The sequence below is a fragment of the Leptodactylus fuscus genome, chromosome 1, assembly GCF_031893055.1.
Source record: "Leptodactylus fuscus isolate aLepFus1 chromosome 1, aLepFus1.hap2, whole genome shotgun sequence".
NCBI lineage: Eukaryota > Metazoa > Chordata > Amphibia > Anura > Leptodactylidae > Leptodactylus > Leptodactylus fuscus.
The window spans coordinates 93,367,390-93,380,915 of NC_134265.1; the positions used below are offsets into that span (position 1 = coordinate 93,367,390).

Genomic DNA, 13,526 nt, shown 5'->3' on the forward strand with positions numbered 1-13,526 from the left:
GTGCTCCTCGGCTTATATTCGGGTCATTACGGTAATTTTCTGCTAGCAGGCCAGGATAGCAGACTCCGCCCCCCCCCCCACCCACCGCTCTATCACACGCCGGGTGACGTAGCCACGTAAACTCAGGCCCGCACCCGGCATGTCTGCTTCCTGCCCTGCTAGCACTAGCAGAAGTACCGTAAGTACTTCTGCAGATTTTAATGTACAGCATCGCCGCGCTCCTGGCAGGAGCGTGGCGATGCTGTGGGCCCCGGCACCTGCCGCAGTGTCTGGATGCCGGGTCCGGATGCCGGGCTGTAAACGTAATGGCGCCGCTCTGCAGAGCGATCGCCATAGAAACCAGCACCTCCGCTGTAATGCTTACAGCAGAGATGCTGAAGCTTATGCCTGAGATCTCTGATTGTAGGCATAAGCTATGGCATCTCCGCTGTAAGTGTTACAGCGGAGGTGCCCTCCGGAGATGTCCTCCCCCCCTCCTAGTTCAAAATTAGCCCCCGGGGCCAGTCCCCACCGGCCCCATACCTTTAAAGTTGCAGGCCGGCTCCTGCGCAGCGAGCTCGCAGTAGCCGACCTGTTCCGACGACAGCTGAGAGCCTAATGAAGGCTCCCAGGCCTGTCATCGCTATATTACTATTACGGCTGGTCTATGACCAGCCGTAATAGTAATGTAGAGAATCTCCCATAGACGGCAATACACTTGTATTGCCGTCTATGGAACTTGCAATCAAATGACTGCAGGTTCAAGTCCCCCAGGGGGGCTAAAAAAAAGTTTAAAAAAAATAAAAAATAAAATAAATAAAAGTTCACAGCGGGTTCACACCAGCACCTGATCTCAGTTATGCAGGTTTCCGTTTTCTGTCAGCAGAAGACAGAAACCGACATTCAGTGTCTGTGGGTGAGCCGTCTTCTGCTGCCCATGGCGAAACCGTTTTGTTTTTTTACTGGACACAAAGTCCTGCATGTCCCACTAAAAAAAAACAAAAACGGTTTCAATGCGGAGAAGACGCTCACCGGCGGACACTTTTCAAACCCATGAATGTTTCTCGGGCAGGAAACGGAAACCTGCATAACTGAGATTGGGCGCTGGTGTGAACCTGCCCTCAAAGTAGAAAATGACTGTCAAACACATACACATTAGGTCTCCCTGTGTCTGACAGTGCCCGGTCTACTGAATATAGGGGATCTGCAGTGCTCCTGTTCCGTCGGGAAGGGGTTAATAGGAGCACTGCAGATACCCTATATTCAGCCAGGCTGAATTCCAAGTGGGGGTAAAAAACACAGTCCTCAAGCTCAGGGAAGGGGCAGACAGACAACCAAAACTTACTGCACCCAAGAACTCGGCCATTTTAATTTTTGAAATTTTCCAGTAGCTGCTGCATTTCCCCCTAGGCTTATACTCGAGTCAATAAGTTTTCCCATTTTTTTGTGGTAAAATTAGGGGGGTCGGCTTATATTCGGGTCGGCTTATACTCGAGTATATACGGTATACCATTTTGGGGAATATCTATTGCTTAGATCACCTTTTATTGAAAAAAAAACCCGGTGGTTTATTATATATGATTTTCTACTTTTATATATATATTCTAGGGACAGGAGGTGATTTATAACTTATTTATTTCATATTTTTAAAGCTTTTTTTTTTTTTTTTTTAAACTATTTTATTTTCCCCCCGGGGCTTGAACCTGCGGTCACTTGATTGCAAGTCCCATAGACGGCAATACAACTGTATTGCCGTCTATGGGACATTCTGTGTATTAGTATTACGGCTGGTCATAGACCCAGCCGCAGTACTAATATATAGCAGTGACAGACCCGGGAGCCTCATTAGGCTCCCGGCTGTCACCCGAACAGGTCGGCTCCTGCGATACCGCCGCGCAGGAGCCGGCCTGCAACTTTACAGGTACGGAGCCGGTGGGGACCGACCCCGGGGGAGAAGGGGCTACCGATACTGACCCGGCATCCGCTGTACTAGAGAGGCGGATGCCGGGGAGGGATAGACGCCGGGGCCTGAGACATCGCTGCCCTGCCCTGCATGAAGCCAGCGGCGGGGGGACGGAGGAGCTGCTGCTGGCTTCATGCAGGGCAGAGGAGCGCAGCGATGTCGCAGGCCCCGGCACCTGTAATGGCGTCTATCACTTGCCGGCTTCCGTCTCTCTATTACAGCGGATGCCAGGCGCCACATTCTGCCTATAAGACGCACCCTTCTTTTCCCCAAAAATTTGGGGGAAAAAAAGTGCGTCTTATAGTCCGAAAAATACGGTAATAGACTATGCAGGATATAGCAGCAGTACTGACAACCTGCTTCAGATACAAGCTATGAGTAAATACTACTAATATTATAAATGTGAAAGTTTGTAAGTTTGGATGTTTGTTCCTCAATCACGCAAAAACGGCTTTGAATGAAATTTGGCACATAGATAGATTGTAACCTCGATTAAAGTATAGACATGGTTTCATGACTGTTATGAATTTATGTTCTCATACTATATTACTGAATATAGGCAGATCATCAACGCCAACAACCCACAGAGGAAGTCGCAGGCAGAAGCTAGTTGGTAATAGATGGTAGAAATAAATTTACTGCACCAGGCAAAGTACTGAAATTCACATTCCTCAAATTCTTATTTGTATAACTGATATTGGAAGCTCCAACACCTGAGGCCAAAACTTCAATGAGTGCAAGTTGTGATAAGAACCTTATCTCTACCAGCATTGAACTTTGTCTCCTACAAGTCTCAATCAGTAACCCATGTAAGCAGGTGTCCATGCAAATATACCAGGCTGCAGCACATGATGCACAAAGAGTCTGTAATATCAGTAGAACCAAAACATTACTTGGCCCACCCAATGGTAGTTTTGTGGTTGTAGCGTCAATAAGCCAAACGTCCAACGCCACTTTAGTTCCACACTCAAACTTTAACTCCAAATCCTCCATAAATTGCTCATGTATAATAAGTGCTATAAATTATTAATGAAATAACATTTGATCCCCCATCCAGGCAGTGGCTGGGCCAAAAAAGAGGAGGGTAAAGTGACTACTGCTGCTGCTAGTCACTGTGTTCAGTAGTCACATATTGGAGACATTCACAATATCCAAAATATGACTGCTGAGGAAAGTGATTGGCTGCTGTGCTCACATGACCTGCTCCACCTCTGGTCCATGCAGTATTGGCACAGAAGGGAAAGAGGGACCAGATGGTGGAAAGGAGTGTGCAACAAGCAATCCATTTAATAAATCATACAATAATAATATTTCATATTTTTATTTTGAAGCCAGAGATGGAATTCATATTTCTGCTGACTGATTTCTCAGCTGTGGGTCTATGGATCTACTAGCCTGCCAAAGAACCTGTAACTTCATAGCTATGCACTAAATGCCCCTTCACAGGTTATGGGATGTCACAAGTATGTTTACATGCCTCCGAGGGAGGGATAAATATGGGTCTTTAAATGAGTAACAAGATAAGATTGTGATTCACAGTCCTGTGGATACAACATTTTTTCTATACGTTTCAGAGACAAGGTTTGCCCCTGGAAAATCTACACTAACACACAACAAAGCTATAATGACATAACAAATCTTACATCGCCTCAGCAGAAAACAGAATTGTACGAAATGCACATTGCCACAAACCACCTGTATGACAACTTTAACTGGATTTACAGATAAAATACTGTATATCATATTGCATACATTAATATATGTTCACAATAGGTTAAAGTACATGTATATATGAAATAAGGTGGCAGATCAGATGCTGTTCTAGCACACAAGAAATGAAACACAATTACGTATCATGCTGGGAAATCTGAAAGCAAAAAGCACTTGTCTTCTACATAAAGTACAGTACATTTCACATAATAAAACCCTGTACAAAACCCTCCTTTGCAGTTCTGACAATGCCAGGTTTTTAGGAAGAAGTAGAACCCTGACTGTGTGTGAGCTATGTGTCTATAACCAAAGACTAAGCTTCACTAACCACACATAATACAAAGCCCTGCACGACCTACAGCAAGACATGTGCAGAATGTAGCATGACGCTAAACCAACACCGCTGCTATAAGTGTATATAGAAGACATTCCTGAGGAAGGAAAAGAAGGCAGACAAATTGCAGTGTTCTCCCAAACACCCGTAATTCTCTAGGTGTTTGGCTGTGCCTTGCAGTTAACCATCAAAAAGCCAAGCCCTGTTTAACTCTTTCGAGGTCATGCAATGTGCCCTATAACATGGCTCATTACAACTACTAGAAGGAGGTGTTTAAGACACGGTGACAGGACTGGGATTCAGTGATAGCCTACAATTTAAGAAAAGAAATTCTGACTTCATAAACAGATTTGCTTATGTATAACTACATAGCTGTGAGGTATGGAGGGCACCCAAGCACTGCAGAGGATACATTTGGAGTCCATACATCAAAAGGCAGAATTCACATAAAATATCACAGCTTGACACCCAATTGTGTTATACGCCCTTTTTGTGCAATATGGTCACAAATGAAATGATATTTAAAAAAAACATTTAACATTTGTTGCATGAACAGTTCTGTAAGGGTATCTGTACACATGGTGTTGTCATAGCGGTAATTCTGAAGGACGTTTGCTACTTTGTTGTGCTATATTGTCAGGACAATGTCATTAGAGCATGAAGGATTGAAGAAGTGCAGAATGGACGCAATGGAGAAGGGGGAGAAATTGGTAAGTGTATGTTCTCTCCATATTTGTGCGAGTTTCCAGCGGGTATTCCGGTTTCCCACACTCCAAAGACATACTTATAGGGAATATACCGTAAATACTCGAGTATAAGCCGAGTTTTTCAGTACAGTTTTTGTGCTGAAAAAGCCCACATCAGCTTATACTCGAGTCAAGCAAGGGGGGGGGGTGTCTATGACCAGCCGCAATAATAATGTATACAATCGCCCATAAAATAGTGGGGAAAAAAGCTTTAAAGAAAATAAATAAAAGTTCTAAATTACTCCTTTCCCTAGAATACATACAGTATAAAAGTAGAAAATGACTGTGAAACACATACACATTAGATATCCCTGTGTCTAAAATGTAACCTTTACTTCATATCAAAAAAAGGTAAAAAGGGATATTACATCACCCATTCAGGATACATGATCATGATGGAGCTTACGCGTTTCAGGACACATACACGTGCCTTAGTCATAGCCACATAGATTGTGAGCCCCGTATGGAACAGCAACGGACAATGTCTGTAAAGCGCTGCAGAATATGATGCCGCTATACAAGCATTTAAAAAAAAAAATCCTTTTATTATTTTATGTCAAAAAGCAGATCATTTAAAAAAAAAAAAAAACAACACAGTTTCCAGGCCAATCCCTTTAAGGTTCAAGTCTATGAGTGCCATATTATAGATCACATCAGAGATAATAAAGGGGATTCCACAATACAAAATAACTTACTAATATACATCTCTTAAATTTGGTGCCATTTTGCTGGTTTACATTCATATTACATGACCACATATCATGACATTTGGTTTGCAAGCTCAGTACCCATCCCTGTGAGCACTGAGGCCAGCAAACAAAATGTAACAATAGCACGTGATCCGATTGGGCCGGGGAGAGAAAGAGGGTGGGTGTGTCTTCAATCATGTCACATGCTGCTGTGAAGTTTCATTTTCTGGCTTCAGTGCTCGCTCACATGACACAAATGTAAAACTGCGCCGAGGAGGTAGAACAGCAAGATGTTTATATTTAGGAATCCTGTTATTCTTAAAGAGGACCTTTCACCATATCTGGGCACATGCAGTGTTATATACTGCCAGAAAGCTGACAGTGTGCTGAATTCAGCGCACTGTCGGCTTTCCCGATCTGTGCCCGGTGTAAAGCGCTATCGGTCCCGGTACCGTAGCGCTTTACAGTCAGAAGGGCGTTTCTGACCATTAGCCAGGAACGTCCTTCTGCCTCGCGGCGCCAATCGCGCTGTGCTGTGGAGCGGGGAGGAACTCCCCCCCTCCCGCTCCTGATAATGCTCGTCTATGGACGAGCGCTGTGAGCAGAGGGAGGGGGCGTTCCTGCCCGCTCTACAGCACAGCGCGATAGGCGCCGCGAGGCAGAAGGACGTTCCTGGCTAATGGTCAGAAACGCCCTTCTGACCATAGAAGAGCTACGGTACCGGGCCGTAAGCTCTTCACACCGGGCACAGATCGGGAAAGCCGACAGTGCGCTGAATTCAGCGCACTGTCAGCTTTCCAGCAGTATATAACACTGCATGTGCCCAAAAGTGGTGAAAGGTCCTCTTTAAGGCTACATGACTAGCTGAAGTTACGTCTCACATTTAAAGTACTCATCCATAGCTTAGAAACGTACCGAAATTGGTTGGTCTTGGTGAGGCTAATCGAATTCTTCTGTCTCTGACACCCTCACAAGGATTTTGGGCCTAGATAACAGTAAGCCAGCTGACCAGAATATTTTTGGAGTATGAAAAGAAACCACAACAGACAAGACCCCACTTGGAGAACAAGCAAACATGCCCTGCTCCTGTTTTAGCCCATGGCCCAGTTACCAGGCCACACAATACATCTAAAGCAACATGAAGTCTGCAAATCCCCTTTCCCCTCCTTCCAGGCATATATAATCTATGGAGCACGCATACTCCTGCTGTATACTTGAAGCGTACATGAAGTGGTGCTCAGTTCTGTGGAGAGGGGGGTTTAGTTTTAGTTCTTGTATTCATAATGAGTAGGAATCCTTACCAAAACCTGCTACTGTAACTAGACAATACTGCAATACCGTGTACTAGCGCTACAACACGTTTGACATTTGCAAATACGAACCATCTTGTAAAGAGCTGATCTGCAGGGGTCAGAGTTGGACCCCACTGATCTAAAATCATAAGGATAAGCCATCCATTTTTAAAAGTTGAATAAACACATTAAAAATTCCCTATAACACCTCTGAAAGAGGTTTCATTTGCAGCATTTTTAGGAAAAACCATCACTGCATTTTTTTTTTTTAATTTTTTTTTTGAGTCAGTGTCAGAAAGGGATCCAACAGGAAGGAGAAGTAGAAGCCCTTCTGTTATATTCTCCATTCCAACCATTGAAATCCCCTTTGGCTCAAGAAGCTTCACAAACAACAGTGACAAAAAAGTACTTAGTGTGAAGGCACCCTATAGTGACAATGCCATCATTGATGCGGAGCAGTTTGGGACTTTACAAAATGTGTCCCCCATAGGTAGCTGAAGCACAACTGTAACCTGGTAACTGTTATTGCTCATATACAAGATTTTTGGTATCTGTGACTGTAAATAGTGACTCAGTGACTCTATATCCTATACAGAGGGAACAGAGCAGCCTGACATCATAGATAAGATATAATATACTAGGGCTGGGCAATTCAATGAAGAATAACCAAAACCGAGCGTCAATCCAGATAACCAATGTGATTTTGTGCAGGTCAGTTATTACCATATTTGCAAGCTTTTACCCGTAATTTCCAAAAATGCCCAAACTGTAACTGCTCTTATTATAGTCTGGGGACTCTTCAGACACAAGAGTACAATTAGCGGAGGACAATGGGGGAGGGGGAGCTCACTAAACTGATGTGAGAATCTTGCAAGGTTCACCAAACATACTTTAAAAGGGGCGGGTTTTAATTAATTCATTACAATTTTTATTTAGGCCCGGCACTACAACATACTAGCATTGTCACTTCTCATAGTAACAGTCTTCTTATTACATATAACATATCAGTGAACCACACCAAACAAGGTTATCTAAGTAGCAGCACTGTGCATGGAAAAAAATATGAAGCAAAAATATGAGGTTATGATTGTTTGGAATGGGCAATATTAGTCACACGACAGGATAATTAAGGGTCTCCCTAGGGTGCAGACAAACCACCGCAGGGAATTGTTAATGTGTGATGGGTCATTGGGGTGACATTTTATTGTCTGATGAACAACTTAGAGGGAGAGGAATCATCACTGTATGCTATAAATTGAAGGACACTATTACTGTGTTAGGGAACAAAGGAACATGATAGTAATGGGTGGGGTCAAAAGAGACATAGGGGAACAACTATGATAGGATTAGGGGAACAACTTTACACAAAAATTGCTGCTACACTAATCCTTGCTTATGTCCTGTAAAGGTTGGGAGGTACTGTATGTCTGAGTGGTGGTGATGGTGGGGGCCCACTTATCAAACCTTTCCACTGAGCCCACCAAGGTGTTAAAACAGACTAAGCAGCGACATGGGAGACTGAGAACAGAGACTTCCAAAGCTAGTACTCGGCGCCATAGGACCTTCTATACAGCAAGTATGTTTATACAGAGCAGTGCATGCACTGTAAATACCTCTGAAGCCCCACATAACCTCTTTATACAAACTCTACCCACACACTGCAGAAAAAAACCTGTGTGTCTTGTGCTAGGAGTTCTGAACAAGCAGCAGGTCAATTATTACTGTGCGTTAAGTTGATTTTTTTTTTTTAAATTGCCACATGCAGGTCCACTTGTTTGGGACAGTTGCCCATACAATCAACCACAGCAACGGCAGTCTAAAATCTAATCTGTATGTACAGCTTTAGCCTAAAAGTTGGGGGTTTTTTTGGGTTGTTTTTTTTTTTGCTGCCCACAGAAACCAATTGGAAAGGTGGATGCAAAATTTACACTCCACAAGCTGCATATTTTATATATACACATACAAGTGAAATATTGAAGTGCGTTTTCTAAAGCTTGAAGCTTGTTTGACTGGTCTAGTCTGTTAAATAACATGTACACTGTTTTTCAGTGGAAACAACTGTTGAGAAGCTAGATTTCCTAACTTTAAAGGGATCCTATCACTCACACACACATTTTTTTTCTAGGTACCACATTAGAATAGCTTTAAGAAAGGCTATTCTTCTCCTACGTTTTGTCGTCTTCTCTGTGCCGCCGTTCGCCTACAATCCCAGTTTTTCTCGGTATGCAAATTAGCTTGTGGTTGTGCAAATCACAGCATGTCAATTATACATACGGAAACGCTGGCGGTTTCCATATAGGTATAATGGAAGCAGAAAGTCCACAGGGGGAAAACTCTGTAGACTTTCTGTGAAAAGCATTGCGGGAAAAACCACAATGCATTTCCGCCATGGTTTCTCCTGCAGTGTTTTTTGGCTGCGGCCCACAGCATTCTATTCTCAGGGACAACATTTAAAGGAGTAGCTATACACATGACATTAAGAAGAACTAACCACTGACAATATGTATGTTATACACAATTGGTGTAATTTATTTCCTACATCAGTATTAATAAAGGCCCTGACTGGTGTCAGATGGGCCTGAATTATCCGGAGGCTCCAGCTTCTTAATAAGCCAAGTGTACGCCCACGCGCCACAATTGAGCTAGAGGAAGATTTTGGGCTAGTTCACACAAAAACTGCCTGGCTTATTTTGGTCCAGAAAAAAAATATCTTCCTAATTAGCAAGCTTTTTTTTTTTTTTTACCTTGAGGCGTTTTTCGCCTCCCATTCACTCCTATTGCTTTCCTCAGGTTGAATCCACCTGAAGAAAGGTCATGTCGCTTCTTTTTTCTGCTAGCAGAAAAAAACTGCTAGCAGACAAAAAAAAAAAAAGCTAGCAGTCTCCATAGACCACCATTGTATGGAGGCAGATTTTGAGGCGAAATCTGTTAAAATCTGCCTCATTGCCCCCGTGTGAACTAGTACTAAATGTCAGGTCAAGGCATCCTGGCAATCCTCCCACATTAAAGAAAAGTGGTATGCAAGGTGCAGAACAGGGAATATGGTGCAACTTTGGCTCAATATAGGGCCGTGTACCAAATATGTGCCAAGATTAACAGCCATTTACATCAGAAAACTGCATAGATGGATTGATAAATTTCCCCAAATAAGATGGAGACTCCAGAGGAACCTTATTTTTTCTTATGGTAGAGTTGGAAGGGACCTCAAGGGCCATCGGGTCCAACCCCCTGCGAGTGCAGGTTTTCCTAAATCATCCCAGCTATATGTTTATCCAGATTCCGCTTGAAGATTTCCATTGATGGAGCGCCCACCACCTCCCGTGGCAGCCTATTCCACTCTCTCACTACCCTCACTGTCAGAAAGTTTTTCCTAATGTCTAATCTGTATCTCCTTCCCTTTAATTTCATCCCATTGCTTCTTGTACTTCCTGTCTCAGAACCTGTCTCAGAACTTGTAGCAACAACGTAGCCAAGTAAAGGAAATATAAAGTTAACAATATAACATTTTATCTAATTCTGTGCAATTAAATTAGAGAGGAACAGATGAGATATAAAAGATGCCTGTTGGCTTACATAAAAGGATACGCCTCTACAGCCTCACAAACATTAAAATGGCAAAAAGAGGAGATGGCTGACCCATGTTGCTGCTTGTCTGCAGGAGAAACATTTTTTTTTTATAGAAGGAGCTGATGGGGAACAGTATGACTGTTCCCACACACATATTATTTGCAGAGCCCACCTTTAAATATAGTATGTTTGACCGAAATGCATCTATGTAAGAATAGAGTGACCCATACATGCCAACACCACCACTGAGTCCAGTGACTTTACAGCAGCCTTGCTATCCAGCACATCATAGCTGCAGGACAGTAAACAGAGACTGTTGTGGACTTTATCAGGTCAACAAATGTTTCCATTTCTGGTTTATATGGGCTGTCTACCACTACCAAAACCACTTACGGTATATGCTGTTGTGGAGGATTTTAGTTGAATATGAAACATACCATCACCGGTTATCCATATGTACATGAAGTTAGAATTTATTTCAGTAGTGGCACACTCCCTTTAAATGTCCAGCCTTGCACATTGAAATTTTTGTTAAAGGGGTTGACCAGGGAGCTTAAGTTTACTTGCCTAATCAAGCGGCTGATGACAATGATGAAGCCAGGGGATCTTACCTTGTCACGACCCCCAGGTCATGTTATCAGATGAAGCACTCCATTGTCTCACAGGTAAATAATTTCCTGTGCTATGGGGGCTAGTGAGTACAGATACCAGTGAGATCAGGGAAGGAGGGAGGAGACTGAGCTCTGCTTCTGATCACGTGACCAGGGGAACCTCGATTCCATCATCATTATTTTCCGGATAAGGAAAGTGAATTTAATCTCCCAGGTTTAACACACACATGCAGAAATTGTAAACCCTTGCGGGCAGGGCACTCTAGCCAACTATGCCAGTTGGTCACCGTTAGTATTATATTTTTCCTTTGTATATTTTGTTTACTGTATGTAAACCCTCAAATGTAAAGCACCTGACAGTACTCGTCCATAGACTAGTACTGGGGGGGGGCGTTCCTCACCACTCAGCGTCATCGCTGGTCGGTACGGAACGCCCCCTCTGACAGTACAGCGCTATAGACTCTACTGTCAGGAGGGGCGTTCCCCACAGACTGTCAGAAACTCCCTTCTGACACAACAGGAAAACCAATAGTGCACTGAATTCAGCGCACTGTCGGCTTTTTAGCGGTATAAAATACAGCATGTGCCTGAGGACATGAAAGGTCTTCTTTAAAAAGACATAAAATGAAGGTTTGCGACTTTTTAACAACAGTTTTCTGGCATTGGGAGATAATAAATATTCCCCATAGTTTGTTCTTTGAAAATAAGCCTCAATTTGTGAAGACGTCTTATACTACTCCTTCATGCTGGATACACGTCTGTCTTTGGCTCAAAAAACCATAGCAGCTAATTTACGCTGGGTTCACACTAGTGACATCTCTCTGTACAACAGACTGACGGACCGCTAAAATAGTAGCTACATACAGAAACAAACAGACATACATGAGCACAACAACATAATAGGGTCCATCAGGGGTCAGTTCTTAAACTGACAGACCAGACCAAAAATATGTGCGTGCATTTCAGGCAGACATTGTGATGCAGTCTCCGACATAGCCTTAAAGAGAGTGGTCTGATAACCAGGCTAGGTTCACATATGCGTTGGAGTCTTCATGCAAGACTCCACCAAAGATTCTACTTAAAATTAGCAGAGAGAAAAGTCCTGCAAGGAAAACTTTTCAGTATAAAGTCGGCAGAAACCCAGCGGACCCCATTATAGATTAACGTTTTCCATGTGTAACCTCTTTTTAAGCGGATAGGGTTTCTGTCTTCCAGATCCCTATACGGACCCAAAGGGCAGAAACACCTGAAAATACTACTGTGAACCTGGCGTAAACGATACAAAGAAACGCTGACACATCTACTTGGGCATCTTATAAGGGAATGAAGCAGAGGTGGCCAATATATTATAAATAAGCCATATATAACTAAGGCCGGGTTCACACCAGCGCTTTTACTACATTCAGGATTCTGTCCCCAAACCCGTTTAAAAAATGCAGAGAAAAGCGATTTTCACCCTTTTCAGGCGGAAACTGGGCAGAAACCTGGTGGACTCCATCCCTGAGCGGACCCCCCAAATGGTAACCTGAACGCAGAAGTGAACCTAGCATCAGCATAGTAAAGGATCACTATTTGGGAACTCCGGAGTCTTTCCCTTGTATTGTCAATAAAAAGTTTCATATCGATGAATAGAAACACTTTTGAATCTTTGTAGACAAATGCATACTAGCTATTACAGAGAACCATCTACTGCCGCCATTCCCAGCACATTCACGCTATTGTAGGGAGCGAGGCGCAGTGAGCCAGGTACCTCATACAGGTGTCTTATTGTACAGTATATATTAATCTATGCTATAATCATATTAGTGAAATTCATGCACCGCTAAAGGGTTAATCCACAATGTCAGCCAATGTATACAGTCAGCAGCAGTGTCTTCCTCATTGCCTACACATGCAGTATTAGTTACTGGGCAGTGCCAGGCTAGTACCCACCTCAGGGAAGGAGCCCTTGGCATAAACCATGAGCAGAGAAGTTTTCCCGCAGCCTCCATCTCCAACTATGACAATTTTGACCTCTTTCTTGCCCTTGTCGTGGCCCTTGCTCTGCCCTCTGATGCCATTGCTGACAGTCCCGTTGGGTTGTTGTGTCATAGTGCTGGAGCTCAGTCCATGAGCCCGGACCTCACACACGACCTCTCGTCCGCAGCAGAGCGCCGGGTCTCACCGCTCTCTACAAGCTGCAGCTGAGGAATCGAAACAGACGTGAGTAATTGGCTGCGAGTGAGACCACGTGACGGTGGCAGACACGCCCGCCTGCTAATATCACTTGGACTTTGGTGAAACTTTACATGTACAGGCTCTAAGACTGAGTCAGGATGTAAGTCGCCGAGGTATCTGTAGAGGGCGCTATTGCTGTTTGAAGTGCAATTTAATTGGTTAAGAAAATCAGTTTCCTGAGACTTCCTTCACATTATCCCCCTTTAAATGAATGGAGAAGAGAGACTCAGATTATCCTATTGATGGAAAAGGCTGTATGAAGCAAAATAATTCTTAGGCCAATCCGTTTCCGTCTTCTGCCCGAGAAACTGGACAGGGGATGGAAACCGAAACCCAGCGGTCAGATTTAAAACCCATTCACTTGAATGGGTTTGTAAAGTGACCGCCTGTGAGTGTCTTTTGTCTCTCCGTGGCAAAA

At 43.5% G+C, this 13,526-nt stretch overlaps 1 protein-coding gene across 1 annotated transcript in view; it reads right to left on the bottom strand.

Annotated features, from left to right (window-relative positions):
• RHOF (ras homolog family member F, filopodia associated) overlaps nt 1-13,033 on the bottom strand; it is a 42,876-nt gene extending 29,843 nt beyond the window's left edge. Inside the window, exon 1 of the mRNA XM_075273926.1 lies at nt 12,824-13,033. Within this exon, the coding sequence (XP_075130027.1) occupies nt 12,824-12,982 (159 nt within the window). The 5' untranslated portion in view covers nt 12,983-13,033. The remainder of the gene's footprint in view (nt 1-12,823) is intronic.
• Between the last annotated feature and the right edge of the window lie 493 nt (nt 13,034-13,526).